This window comes from Dermacentor albipictus, chromosome 1 (assembly GCF_038994185.2).
Source record: "Dermacentor albipictus isolate Rhodes 1998 colony chromosome 1, USDA_Dalb.pri_finalv2, whole genome shotgun sequence".
Taxonomy (NCBI): Eukaryota; Metazoa; Arthropoda; class Arachnida; order Ixodida; family Ixodidae; genus Dermacentor; species Dermacentor albipictus.
Genome location: NC_091821.1, coordinates 441,793,068 through 441,805,997, shown reverse-complemented (window position 1 = coordinate 441,805,997; position 12,930 = coordinate 441,793,068). Strand labels below are relative to the sequence as shown.

The following is a 12,930-nucleotide window of genomic DNA, read 5'->3' as shown; positions in this document are numbered from 1 at the left end:
TATCTTTCGTCGGTCCCTGCCTTTCTCTGGGCAACAAATGTTAAACCTTATCCCTCGACGCACGATGCGCCTGCATGTGTCGAAGGCATTTGAAATGTTATCGATAGTTGTATCTGTTGGCTGTTGCCCCCAAAGCGTTTTGTAATCCAATTATAAAAGCTACACGAATTGTGGAATAGTGTCTGGAAGCCACGCGAGCACCAGCGAGAACACCGGGATCTTCTACGAATCATGTCTAAAAGCCGACGTGCTTGACCCACAGATCAGGTGTTTGGCAAACGCCGACTCGTCTACTTGTCTCTATCAAATGTTTTGACTCAGTATATTGGGAAATCAACACAAGTAGAGCTCCACTCAAATTTCCATTAGGGAGTATGGTAATCATCGGTGAATCTTTAGGACTGCGTAACGCTAATTTTCAAAAGTAAAAACGTGAGTTTACATTTCACAGTATAATATCATTCCTGAAACATTTTACCGTGGTACATGTCAGCACTGACAGGAATCTATTTGCTTGATTTGATGAAGGAAATCTTTTATTTTCTTTTGTATATAAATCATTATCGGCGGACTTGGATTTCAAAACTGCTATTAACCCGCTTAAACTGGTGAAAGAAGAGGTAATTATTCGGCTTTCGACGATTATCCAACAGAACAATGTCAGTGTGCAATAATCGTTTCTCTTGCAACAGCCAACCTCCAAAAGGGGAAACAGATATCACTACATATAGAAAAAAGAAGGAACACAATAAGCGTGGGACAGCACTTATGATGTTCCTTTGGTGTTGTGGTGTTCGGCCACGAGGAATAACAGCAGCCTATTTCATAATTGGCGGACGACGCAACGGACCCATTCTTGGCTATTTGCGGAGTCGCCGCCTCGGGCCGTTATTAAACAGCGCCGCTCTCAAAGAGAGAAAAAGAAAGAGAGAGAGCACGTGGTGGGATTCCATTCCATTCAAGCGAGTCCCTCGGCTCACCACTTCGTTCTCGCCGCCTTTGCCATTGTTCTCGGCTGTAAAAAAGGCGCAACATGACGCGATAGAAAGAAAACGACAGCAGATCGTAAGTTGCTTCACGGAAGCCGTAGCTCTGCGCAACGCCAAGGTCACGCAAAGAAACTGGTTTTTCTCGACTCAGCTGTTCTCCGGGCTTTCGCTGCTCAACAGCCCGAATGAACGCTGCAGCTGGACTGCAGCTTCGAGGGAAAAGGGTCGTGCAGTGACTCTACAGGGAAGGGCACGGAAATAAGGGACCGCGCGACGTATAAAGAAAAAAAATAAAAGGCCACTACTGCCCTTCACATGTAAGCCCAGACAAGCTTCAATCGCCCAGAACGAAGGAAGGCGTCTTATCGCAGTGATATGGAGCGGTGCGGTGGCAGAGAATACGCCGACGAGAAGGGAGATGGCCAGGCGAGACCTGTCGCATCGCGGTCGCTACAGTTGAAGCGGGCGCAGTCCGGAGACGAGCACGCGCAGATGTCGGCCGACAAAGAATTCTCAGGACGTCTTGCAGTCGTCACCGGAGGAGGCAGCGGCATCGGCGAAGCCATCTGCCATGTGCTGGCCGAGAGAGGTGCCCGTGTCGTCGTAGCCGACATCAATGTTGAAGCTGCGCAAAGGGTCGCGAAGTCACTGGCGGGTTCGTATTACCGCACCTATGCGTTGAGTTGTTCTAATGCATGTAGAGGAACTTACCTACGGATAAAAACTTCGAGCAAAAGGCACGTAGTACGTTGTCGTGTGGTGAGTTGTCGTGATCAAAGAGAGACGAAGCACGCGTTATCGCGCGTGATTTTGCCTCTCCGGAAAATGTGCTCATGGTGTTGTGTTTATTGTTGTGTTAGGATGGCAGGATAACCGAGTTGTCAGCTGCGCGCGATCAACTTAGTGCTTTCTCGCGCGGCTCTGGTAGGTGCCTACTGATGTACAACACACGACAATAACTAGTACAAAGGCTTTCTCATATTACTACAATAAGAAAGACATTTAAAAATTAATACTATAGTTTAAGAAGCTTTATATCAATAATAAATGCTAAACATCAGAATTTGTGCTATATTGCCATTACAATAACATTATTTACCACGAGTTTATTAACTTCCATGAGGCCGAGGTGTCCTGCAACTACACATCTTAATTCAGCCAGTCCTTAAAAAGTAACCTTTACTAGATCATCATCGCCTTGCCGGAGTATTGAGAAATGGGTAACCGAGCTATGCAGCCAATTTCAAAGCAATGCATATCACGGTACATGTTTAGAGTCCACATTTCTCGAAACTGGTGCTCGTAAAGAAAGTGTTTAGTGAAAGACTAGCCGCCGTTGGTAAAATGCTTTTAGAAGTAGAATACATGCTTACTTCTTTGATGATTATTGCTTTTAAGTCACCTCCTTAAAGGCGATGTTCTAAAATAGGCAAGGCAACTGCGCTTGTAGTAAACTTGTTACTGGCCATGATCAGCCTCATTATTGCGCGATATAAGTTGATTGCAATGCCATTTCTTGTTTATAGAATCAAAAATACATGGCGTGTGGAATGGCCCTTCAAAAGAGCAGAAAGCTACGTACGACGTCATGAGAATCCTAGAATTTATAGACTTCACAGAACCCTTATGATATGGTTTATTATCATAGGCTCCATTCAAAGTCGGCTTAAAGTATGCTGCATGTGTGAAGTATGTGTTTTCTGGCCGCTTCCTTCTGGTATTCCTTTTTTTTCTTCATTCCATCTTTCCATATCGCATCCATCGTACACGAGAGCAAATTGGGCGTCAGTCTTAGCTTTGTTACCATTTTTTCAAAGCGTAGGCATTTCTATTCCTACCCAACGAAGAAACCCGTCAATCCGTCCGTGCCGTAAGACGAATCGCTATAAATAAATGTATGTATAAAAATCAGTAAATTCAAAAGGAAAAAAATTGGCGGGGATGAGTTTTGAACCTACGGCTCCATGCTTAGAAGATGAGTCTCTTTCTTATAACTCAAATGCAGATCCAGATCCAAATCCAAATGCAGCGGCTGCTATATGTTTAGCCTGTATTTTATAAGTGATGTGCGTCGAAAGTTTTACGTATATACAGGTTGATAAGGAGGCTTGGGAAATTGACTAAATTCTCTGTACCCTTGGCTTTCAGGCCCATAGTACGTTATGCACCGCATATACTCTATTCGCCCGATGTCCTTGCAGAATGAAGCGTCACTCCGTTATTCAATTAGAATTCGCAGAGAGGCATGATATATTTTAAGCAACAGCAAAGTACAAATATGCAGTACAAATTAAAGACATGGTGGACACTTGTGCAGGCGTCGAACACTATTAGCAACATGTTTTGCGATGCCCATGGAAGGCTCACTGCTTTTAGAGAGTTCCTCTACAAACGTAGGTGACATCTGGTGAGCCGAAAACATTGAAGAGCGTCCAATATTTACGGAGTTCACACAAATGCAAAAAGCACACGAAAGCATTGCATAGTTATCGGAAATGCTTCCATGTGACATCGTGCAACTAAATGTGGCTCCGAGTTCAGTGGTAATAGAAATGGGGAACATGCTATAAGTGAAGAACGGTGAAAGTTTCAAGTTTGTGCATGAGTTACTGGGGCCCTATAACGTAAAGCTATTTCAATGTCTTGTTCCAATACCCTGACCTCAAATTTAGGCGACTCCCAACGCAAGCATCGGGCATTGTCTCGTAGCGTAATTTTATAAGGCCAATGAAACGCTCACCACGGTTATCATAGGTTACCTCTGTTTGCTGTCTAAGTGAATAGCACTGTCTTGTTGTACAGGCTTTTCTCGTGTAATTGGCTGACCAGAGGCGAACTGAATTGACTTTTTGAATTTTACGTGCCGAAACCGCAATTTGCTTATGAGGACTCAGGATTAATTTTGACCTTCCGGGTATCTTTAACTTGCCGCCAACGCACTGGAAATCGGCGTTTGTGGTATCCGTCCCATTGAAATGCGGCCGTCGCGGCTGGGATTTGATCCTGTGATCTGGTGCATAGCATCGCGACACCATAACCACCAAGTCACCGCGGCGGGTGACCTGAGGCGATGAGCACGGATAAGGGCAGATGGTTTCGGTGAGGCCGTGCTAACGCAGTGAAACTAAATAACCGGATCATGATGGCGGTTCGGTGTCGGCGATTGGTCCGCTTCCGCTGTCTTAGCCTTGAGGTTCTGGTAGGGAATTGAACGGAGTTCATAGGAAGGGTAAACGTGCAGCTAAAACGGATCCTTCGCGAAGAAAACCTGGCACTACGATGTCGTGTACATGCCGAAAAGGCTCGACAACACATACTGTCATGCAAAATTTTTTGAATACGGCAAATAAACCCTTCTCCCAGGTAACTCCGAGTAGCCAATGCCACAGTGATCGCCGGCAACCATCTTATATTCACTTCGGAACAGGGCAGTCTCCGGCTATTCCGAAAAACATTTCATTTTGCTCGGCACATGAATGGGTTTTTAATGCATACACGTCACTTTGACGCGGTGAGTTTTTGCATTTTGTTGACGTCGCGTGACAGACAGGTAAAGTGGGCATATCCCAAAAGCTTTTGACCAATAGTAGAGGGCTGATTGCAGAAATAGAATAGAAAAGTTTGGAATAGCTTAACTGTATAGCGCCCGGTTTATTGCAGATATTTATTGAATATTTTTTATATCCACATTTTCAGGCATTGTGCGAAGTGTTTAAAACCTTCCTCCAATTGACTTCGGTGACTTATATATGGCACATACTTTAACTTTGGCGTAAAAAAAATTTAAGTTATGTGTGATGAGCGTTCAAAACTAAACGCGTGGACGGTCGTCAGAGTTGCTCTTTGCAGTAATTGACTTATGCTGATTTCCGAAAACGTTATACTGCTTTTTACGCCCTGTTCGCTACTGTGCTAGGATGCCTAAACTTGGAACCAAGTTCATATTGTATGCAAAGATACGCCATATTAGATGTCATGTGCAGCCAAAGGTTAAAGCTTCTGAGTAAAAAGCATGTCAGATAATTATTGAATACATGCTTACTTCCTATTTTCAGGCGTTTATTGAAGCAAACTGAATCTTCCAGATTTCTTGAGGTCAACTCAATGTGATGCCTTGTTTGTATTTTGGGAAAATATGTGGCTGTGTTTTTGCGATGTACGTGCAAAGATCAAATTATGTGGGTTAAGTACCATCACGCCATGAAATGGCATGCGCGAGTGCTCGAAACAATTATACATCCGTTATCTGCAATCTCTTCCTCCTCCTCCTCTGTACTCGCCGCAGCAGCTGACTGGATATGACGTAGGGCTGAGGACCACGGTTATTGGCTCTGTACTGATTGCATTCTGATGAAGGTGCAGTGAAAAAACCCTTGCGTACTTGGAATTTCCTGTAAGCAACCGCATCTGGTCAATCATAACGTGGATCATGTTATCAATTTACTCATTGCCTCGTGCTTCGGGATACCAGCGTAGCGTAAACAACACTAGCATATGCGCATGAGACAGCGCATGAGCAAATGCACAAAGTACTAGCACAGTGTTTAACTTTTCATGTACTCTTTTGTGTTCATCTTGTGTAGAACATGGTATTACTTCAAGATGGCATACACGGATGCCCACGACGCAAGCCTAGTTGCATTCGGAAGTTAACACGTTCGCTAGTCAACTATCGCCGCAGAAATTGCCACACACGGACCTTTACAATAACAGGGTTCTCTAAAATTTTAAGCTACTAGTTACAAGCTTTTAAACAGCATAGCCTGCCTTAAAATGAAGTTTGTGAGCACCTCCTAGGTAAGCTTGCAGGCGAGCACTTAACGTCTACTGAAACAACGTTCATGTAGTGCTTGTCTGACGGCCAGGAAACAACGAAATTAGGTTCCCAGTGACTAAATGACAAGTAGCGTTCTCACATATTGCACTCCCTTACACACGCACTCCCTCTTTCAACACTGTTTCACTCCCTTCTCCCTGCACCTAGTATTTAACGCTTCACGGCTTACTTTCTTGGAGTGTGCTTTATGCTGCCAATGTGTATCGAATGGAGTTCTCAATGCGTGTACATTTGCTAAGTGTTCTAATATCACTTATTTCGCTTATTTGGCTTATCTTGGCTTATTTGTCTTTGGCTTATTTGGCTTATCGCTATATGGCTTATTTGAGCCATAGAGTGTGATGAAAGTTTTACAACATGGATCGCGTGAACTTTGGCGCAGGTGACCAGGGCCACCGCGCTGTGGAAGTGGACGTTGGCGAGTCGGCGTCCGTCGAGCGGCTGTTCGAGGCGATTCAGGGGTTCAGCGGTGGCACACCTGCCAGCATAATCGTCAACAACGGCGCCATTGGCTGTGGCTTCGCCGCGATAGCTGATGCTAGCGAAGAGGACTTTGATCGAATAATCAAGACAAATCTGAAGGTGAGGCTAGGGAACTAGCAGCTTCGTTACGAAGAACCTGTGAAATGGACCACCAGTTTGAGCACATCAGGATCCACATTAGGTGCAGCTCTATATAGGGTACCAATCTAGAAGACTCATTTCTAAGAAGTTCTTATTGTTGGTCATAAGCTTCGAAATATAGTAACCTTGATTTTCCTGATTGACCAGCACCTGTTACTGGAAGCCGATCCAGCATAATGTGGTCCTGAAAATTGCAGTTGCGCTGTGATTTCTTTACTCCCAGCGTACGCACAAATCCGCAGACAGTCTTAAAGTAGCGTTCCGTACCTTATGTACGTTAAATGCAAGTAAATTCGCCAGGCGTTACGGCGCACATCCTTTTCAAAGTTTTATTGCAACTTACGGGTAAGCAAGCGTAAATAAGACATCAAAAAACGGGGCGCTATCTGGTACCTCAAACAGCACATGTCCAAGCCAAGACAATTCTTTAGCGACATAGGTGCCGTTGCTATGCCGACGCGTCTCGTTAGGCGTATGGATGCCGGATTTTCCGAATGACCTCAAAAATTGGACACACTAAACGCTCATAACTGGCGTTTCAGGTGAGCTTAAGGGAAGGGTAATCTCACCTGAACACTCAGTGGCAATCGATGAGAGGGACAGCCTAGCCCTCATGGGAATACGCGATGAACCCGGAGCTGCAATTTAAGCAAGTAAATGTTCTTCTACACACGCACGCAGGCACCCACGTACGCACACGCACACACACACACACACACACACACACACACACGCACACACACACACACACGCACGCACACACACACACACACACACACACACACACACACACACACACACACACACACACACAATGCGGCAAGCAGGCTGTAAGGCCTAAGCTAACGGAAAATCTATTCCGCGCATATCCAAGACGTTAACAATTCTTTCGTGGCTGCCGCTTGCACATTCATGTAGTTTGCCTACATTTGTCCGCCTGTCCGCCACTATTTTAGCGGTATGTTCATTCACTGACCAATCCATCATCAAAAGCGATCATTTCGCGCAACTACGTGTGTTTTGTGCAATTTTCGTCGGCCATGGAAGAGGAAGAAGTACTTTTGATACTTCTAGCTAGTTGTTTCCCAGAAATGGATATTGGAGTGGGGCAGAAGCCGACATATTGAAAGCTGCAGTGGCAGGTTCACCCGACTTTTCAAAAGCGCGAGAAGTTTGGTCACACCAACGATTTGTTGCTGTCCTTCAGGTCCCGCGACGTTGAATACTATCTTCGCCCGAATCTCGTTCTTGTGAGATGTGTCCCGGTAAAGCCGGTGTGGGGTGGCTCTCGATTTCGTCTGTCAGGATAGCAACTGGCTCGTTTGTTCCCTGTTGAATTTCAGTACCGGATGTTTACATGCTAGTGCAGCTTTCGATTAAGCGGAACGACTTTCTGCTTCGCCGTAGCGGAAAAAAAATCAGTCCGAGACCGATCGCGCTCGCCGCGTGGGTTCCCGCCCATTTCGCTGCCTAGGTGGGCGGACTATTTTTTTGTAAGTTTTTGACGCTTCCCGATTCTTCGAGAAAGAAGTGTGAACGTAATCCTACACCTATTCAGGAAACGAACAAAGCCACATAATATATTTGTTGGTATTTGTTCAAACAGGTGACACGTATGAAGCTGTTCTCATGTCTCCGAAATATCATCTGAAGTCACCGGTAATGCTCTTACGTGTTTATCTGTTGTGCACTTTCTACTCGCGCAACAATGCTCGCTTTTGGCGAGGACTCTTAATGAAATACTCCTTTTTAATGCAAAATTGCTTTTCAAGACTCCCCAGCCTAATCGTTTCGTATGTGTAGTTTTGTGTCTTGATTGATATGCATTTGTTCACAATTTGTATGTACGTATTACGTATCACTTGACTCTCAGTGCGGCGACATGCCACCTGCAAAGGTGACCTAATTTTTCACTTCTTATTTCTAGAGCCTTTTTCATTGTTATGCCCTCCAGCTTCCGCGTGCTAGTAAAGCTCACGTTTTCATGCATTGTTATACTACTGGTTTATCGACTTAATCTTATACAAGTCAGTTACCTATATTCTTGCAGCAAAGATATTTTAGTTACGTAAATCGCTAGCAAACGAACAATTAAAAAGTTCACATCTTGCTAAATATAGCTGAATTGTGCAACTATAGTTGAACTTTGGTGCTAAGAAGCACTGGAAGATGTTTGAAGGAGTGTAAAGACGATCTCATCATAGCCTAAGAGCAGTGCTTGATGCAATACTAAATACACAGGAAACAGTTAGCTTTGATGCAGGGGTGCAGCGGCTAAGTTGTTTTCTCCCTCAAAGGCTGCATGCGAGAAAATTTATTCTTAAAGAAAAATAAGCTGTGCCTGTCGTGGTGCAAACGGTGACGCTATCAGCCCAGTGTCGTCGGCAATACACCATAGTAGCTTTGTAAGAAGTATGCCACATATTTCTTGCTAAAGAAAAAACCATTAGTACGCTACAACCTGGCAGTCTATTCCTCAGTCAAAAGTAATAAAAAAAACTACCGATCCTACCTGCGTGCTAGCTGCTTTGAAGGTGTCTCTAATCTATCTTTTTGTGCAGGGACCATTTCTTATGAGCCGTACAGGCATCCGCCTAATGCTGGCAGCTGGTGTAAAAGAAGGAGCCGTTGTCAACGTGTCGAGCATCACTGCCAAGAGTGGAATGAAGGGCCTCGCAAGCTACGTGGCCTCGAAAACCGGTATACTGGGCCTGACCAAATCCATAGCGCTGGACGTCGCGGGCACGGGCATCCGATGCAATGCAGTGTTGCCAGGTTTCACGGTGACGCCAATGTCAGACCACCTCACCGCAGAACAGAAGCAGCAACTTACCGCAAACATACCGCTCAGTCGTCCTGCCCAACCACGTGAAGTGGCGCAGGTGGTGGCTTTCCTATGTGGGCCACACAGTTCGTACATGGTCGGCTCCGCTGTTGAAGTCTCCGGAGGCGCGATGATGTAATAAAGGCTTCACCGACACCACGTCACATAATTTGTTGTAGACCATGGGCCCTACAACGTAAAACTATTCCACTGTGTCTTCATTTCAAACTGCTGACGTCAAATTTACGTAACCGCCGACGTAAGCATCGGGCAGTGACCAGCAGCATTCTCTGCATATCCCAATCGAACACTCTCTTCGTTTATAAGAGGGGACTTTTCTTTGCTTTCAAAATGAATAATAATTTTGTTAGTCACAACCATATGAAACCAACTGTTTACAAAGCCAAGGAAACAAATAACAGGAAAACTCACAAGAACAGAACTCGGTTCCCTTTCGGCTATGGTGTTGGGCTGCTGAGCACGAGGTCGCGGGATCGAATCCCGGCCACGGCGGCCGCATTTCGATGGGGGCGAAATGCGAAAACACCCGTGTGCTTAGATTTAGGTGCACGTTAAAGAACCCCAGGTGGTCGAAATTTCCGGAGTCCTCCGCTACGGCGTGCCTCATAATCAGAAAGTGGTTTTGGCACGTAAAACCCCAAATATTATTATTATCGGTTCCCTTTCTTCTCGCTAATTGCGAAGGAGGGTTGGGGAGTCCCTACTTCGCCAGATTTTAAATATTTAGGCACCATACGAGGGTTTATAGGCCAGCTGCCAGCTGCTAAGGTTCGCGCTTTAAGTAGTACCGTCGGACAGAAGGTCGTTCCGTATCTTCTGCCATGCCTAGGGGTGGTGCTGGCTAACACTCTGCGGGTTACATCTTCCATTGTAACTACATATATTCAGACTCCTCGATTGTCCTTGTCCTCGTTCAAAAGAAATCGAAAACATACATAAACATATGTTGCCATACAACGGAAAATTGATCAGTTGTGCTGAATATTTACAACGTCCTTTCTTATCATAATTATAAATTGATTTCTTTTTGGTTTCCTGTGAGCGAAAACTGCCCGTTACCAGTTCCACTGTGGAGAGACTAAAATAACTCTTCGATCCGGCTCTAACAGGTTTATTATGTTCATTTCCATAACTCTAGAATAATCGCAGAAAAACAGCAATATTATTTCCATGCAAAACACCAACAGTGCGTCTCTGCGGGACCAAAATGACTGAAAAAAAGAAACAAAATTAAATAATAAACTAATGTTGTTCTGCATACCACATATAGCAGCGCAACAATGTCAATTTGTTTTCGATGCACTGTTCTTCGAACGTCTACAGCTCGTGTGCGCGGTTTCCGGAAGTTTTCTTGCCGCATATTAACTTAGCTGTATTCCTTGTTCAATATTTTAACACCGCGGGAAGCCCGTCGCCGTCTAGACGTGATTGTTGGCATGAACTGCTGTTTATATTTCAGCATAGCTTGCAAACACGAGTGGGACATCGTCGTAGAATGGATCAGTACAGTGCGCGACAAATGTTATAGCTTGGGCGGCTCGCAAACATAGACATTGCATTAGATTAAGCTTTTATAGCATGAAAGTAAAGACAATTGTAGAAGTCGTATTCATTTTTATAGTATTTACGTAACTGTTCCATGGAAGCTAAGCTTGATATACGTTTCATAAAGTGCACTGGATCTTCGTATTTTTTTTTTTTCATTTCAGCTGCGTTGCAGAATGTAGACAAAATTGTTACAATTTTATTCAGCGCAGTTACTAGGGAAATACTGGTTCTTTTAGATTACCGGTTCAACAGCGTTTCGTTATATTGTTCTTCATTTTGTGTGCCTGCGGAGTTCATGTGAAAAAAAAAATTGTTTTTCACCTGCACTATTTAGTGTAGCTGCTTTACCAAATGTACTTTCATTTTGTAAAAAACGCACTGGCAGCCATCAATGCGTTTCTTCAACGATTTCTGGTTGCTCGGCGTACTTGGACCATCTGGGCCTATGCGGTGGCTTTGTCGGCGTGACACAAATGGTTTCACCACAGAGTCCAGGCGTAACACGCCGTTCTCCTTGTGGTTTTTCTTGGTGAATTACTAAAAATAAGCAAATGGGGAGTCGAATCCCGGGGCGAGCACGGCATAAGTGGCTTGGCTCTAGATACGTCGGAGTGAGCTGTTTGTGCAGACGGCAAGCGTTTCGTGCACCTAACGTCGAGACCGTGGTGCGCTAGGTGAAATATGTGAATAACATTTTTTATACTTCGTGGTAATTGAGCCTTCGTTATGGGCGATGTGTAAGCAAAGTTCAACGTGTGCTTGTTATTTGTGCGTTTCGCAGTAAATTGCCTTTTCAAACAGTCCAGAGCGTTACAAGTGACTTTGACGAAGGATGTAGAGATTAGCTAGCTCTTCTAGAAAACTATAAAAGCCACCCAGATGAAATTTCCTGAAACTTGCTAATGTGAACTCAATGTTGAAGATTTGTGTACGACCTTTCAGCCTTTCCTAGGAATTGGTTCAACAGTAGCTCTAAATAAAATATGCAGGACATTTTAAAGCGTTTTGTTTAAATGCAGGTAACTTTGTTTCTTAACGCAATTGTTCTAAAGAAAGAGTTTCGATGGAAGTTGGGCTGCGATAGAGTAAAGTAGCAGAAGCATGCAGCCTTTTTATCCATACGGCTAAAACGAAAACGAAGCGCTCTTTACTGCCCTTCATTATATTGGGGATGAACCACCACCCAAGTGGGCGATATTTTGCGATTACCGAAGCGGCACTGCAGTCTCTACGGTCACCTCTATGACGCGGACGGCACGAAAAGCTCACATTTCAGATTGCAGAGACGTTACGCCATATAGGTGATGCAGCGCCGATCAGGCTGCCCGTTCAGCCCATGCTGAGGACCACCACGCACCAATTCCACTTTCTAGAACTGACGCAGCACGGAAGTTCCGTCTGCTTGCTCGGCAGTGCACCACGTCGGAATGGAATCAGTCACGTTTAAGGAATGCTCGTAAGCAATTCTCGATCGTATGCCCTTGATCCCACATTAAGCCTTCGAGCACCATCATAGCTTCGCCGTGGAGATGCCACGCTTTTGTATCGACTGTGGTTGGGCGTTGCCTTTACCAAAGCCTATGCGTTCCGCATAGGGATAATCGACACCGCAACGTGTGACCACTGCGGCCATGAATAATTGATTGGCCATTTATTATGCGCGTGTCCGCAGTACAGTCCACAGAGGGAATGCCTTCGCAATGAAATTGAGCAGCTGGACAACCAATCACTATCGGAAAAAAGGCATTCTGCGCCATCGAAAGGACCTAACGTCACACAAGGCCATGCAAGCGCTATTCGCTTTTTGCGGTCTACCGGCCTTTGTGAACGTCTCTGACTGGAACGCCTTTTGTGTGCGTGTCTTTGTGTGCGTGTTTTTTTAACGTTTTCCTTAGTGTAGGGTAGCAAACCGGAGGCTGATAGCTGGTTAACCACCCTGCGTTTCCTCTTATTCTCTCTCTCTCTTTGATTGTCACTTTCACTACTGTGCCTTTTTTTACTGCTGCCCTTCGCGCTTCGAATGACATCCTGATATTGAAAGCAAGACTTATTTATTCGTGAATTCTGCATTGTGTGTTTAAAAGGAA

The 12,930-nt window shown here is 44.8% G+C and overlaps 1 protein-coding gene across 1 annotated transcript; it reads left to right on the top strand.

The window, feature by feature from the left end:
- The first annotated feature begins 1,233 nt into the window (after positions 1–1,233).
- On the top strand, positions 1,234–9,701 carry LOC135903111 ((3R)-3-hydroxyacyl-CoA dehydrogenase-like). The gene is made up of 3 exons (XM_065433492.2): positions 1,234–1,644; positions 6,209–6,408; positions 9,012–9,701. The coding sequence occupies exons 1-3, from the start codon at positions 1,365–1,367 to the stop codon at positions 9,411–9,413; spliced, it is 882 nt and encodes a 293-aa protein (XP_065289564.1). The 5' UTR covers positions 1,234–1,364; the 3' UTR covers positions 9,414–9,701.
- The last annotated feature ends 3,229 nt before the right edge of the window (positions 9,702–12,930 follow it).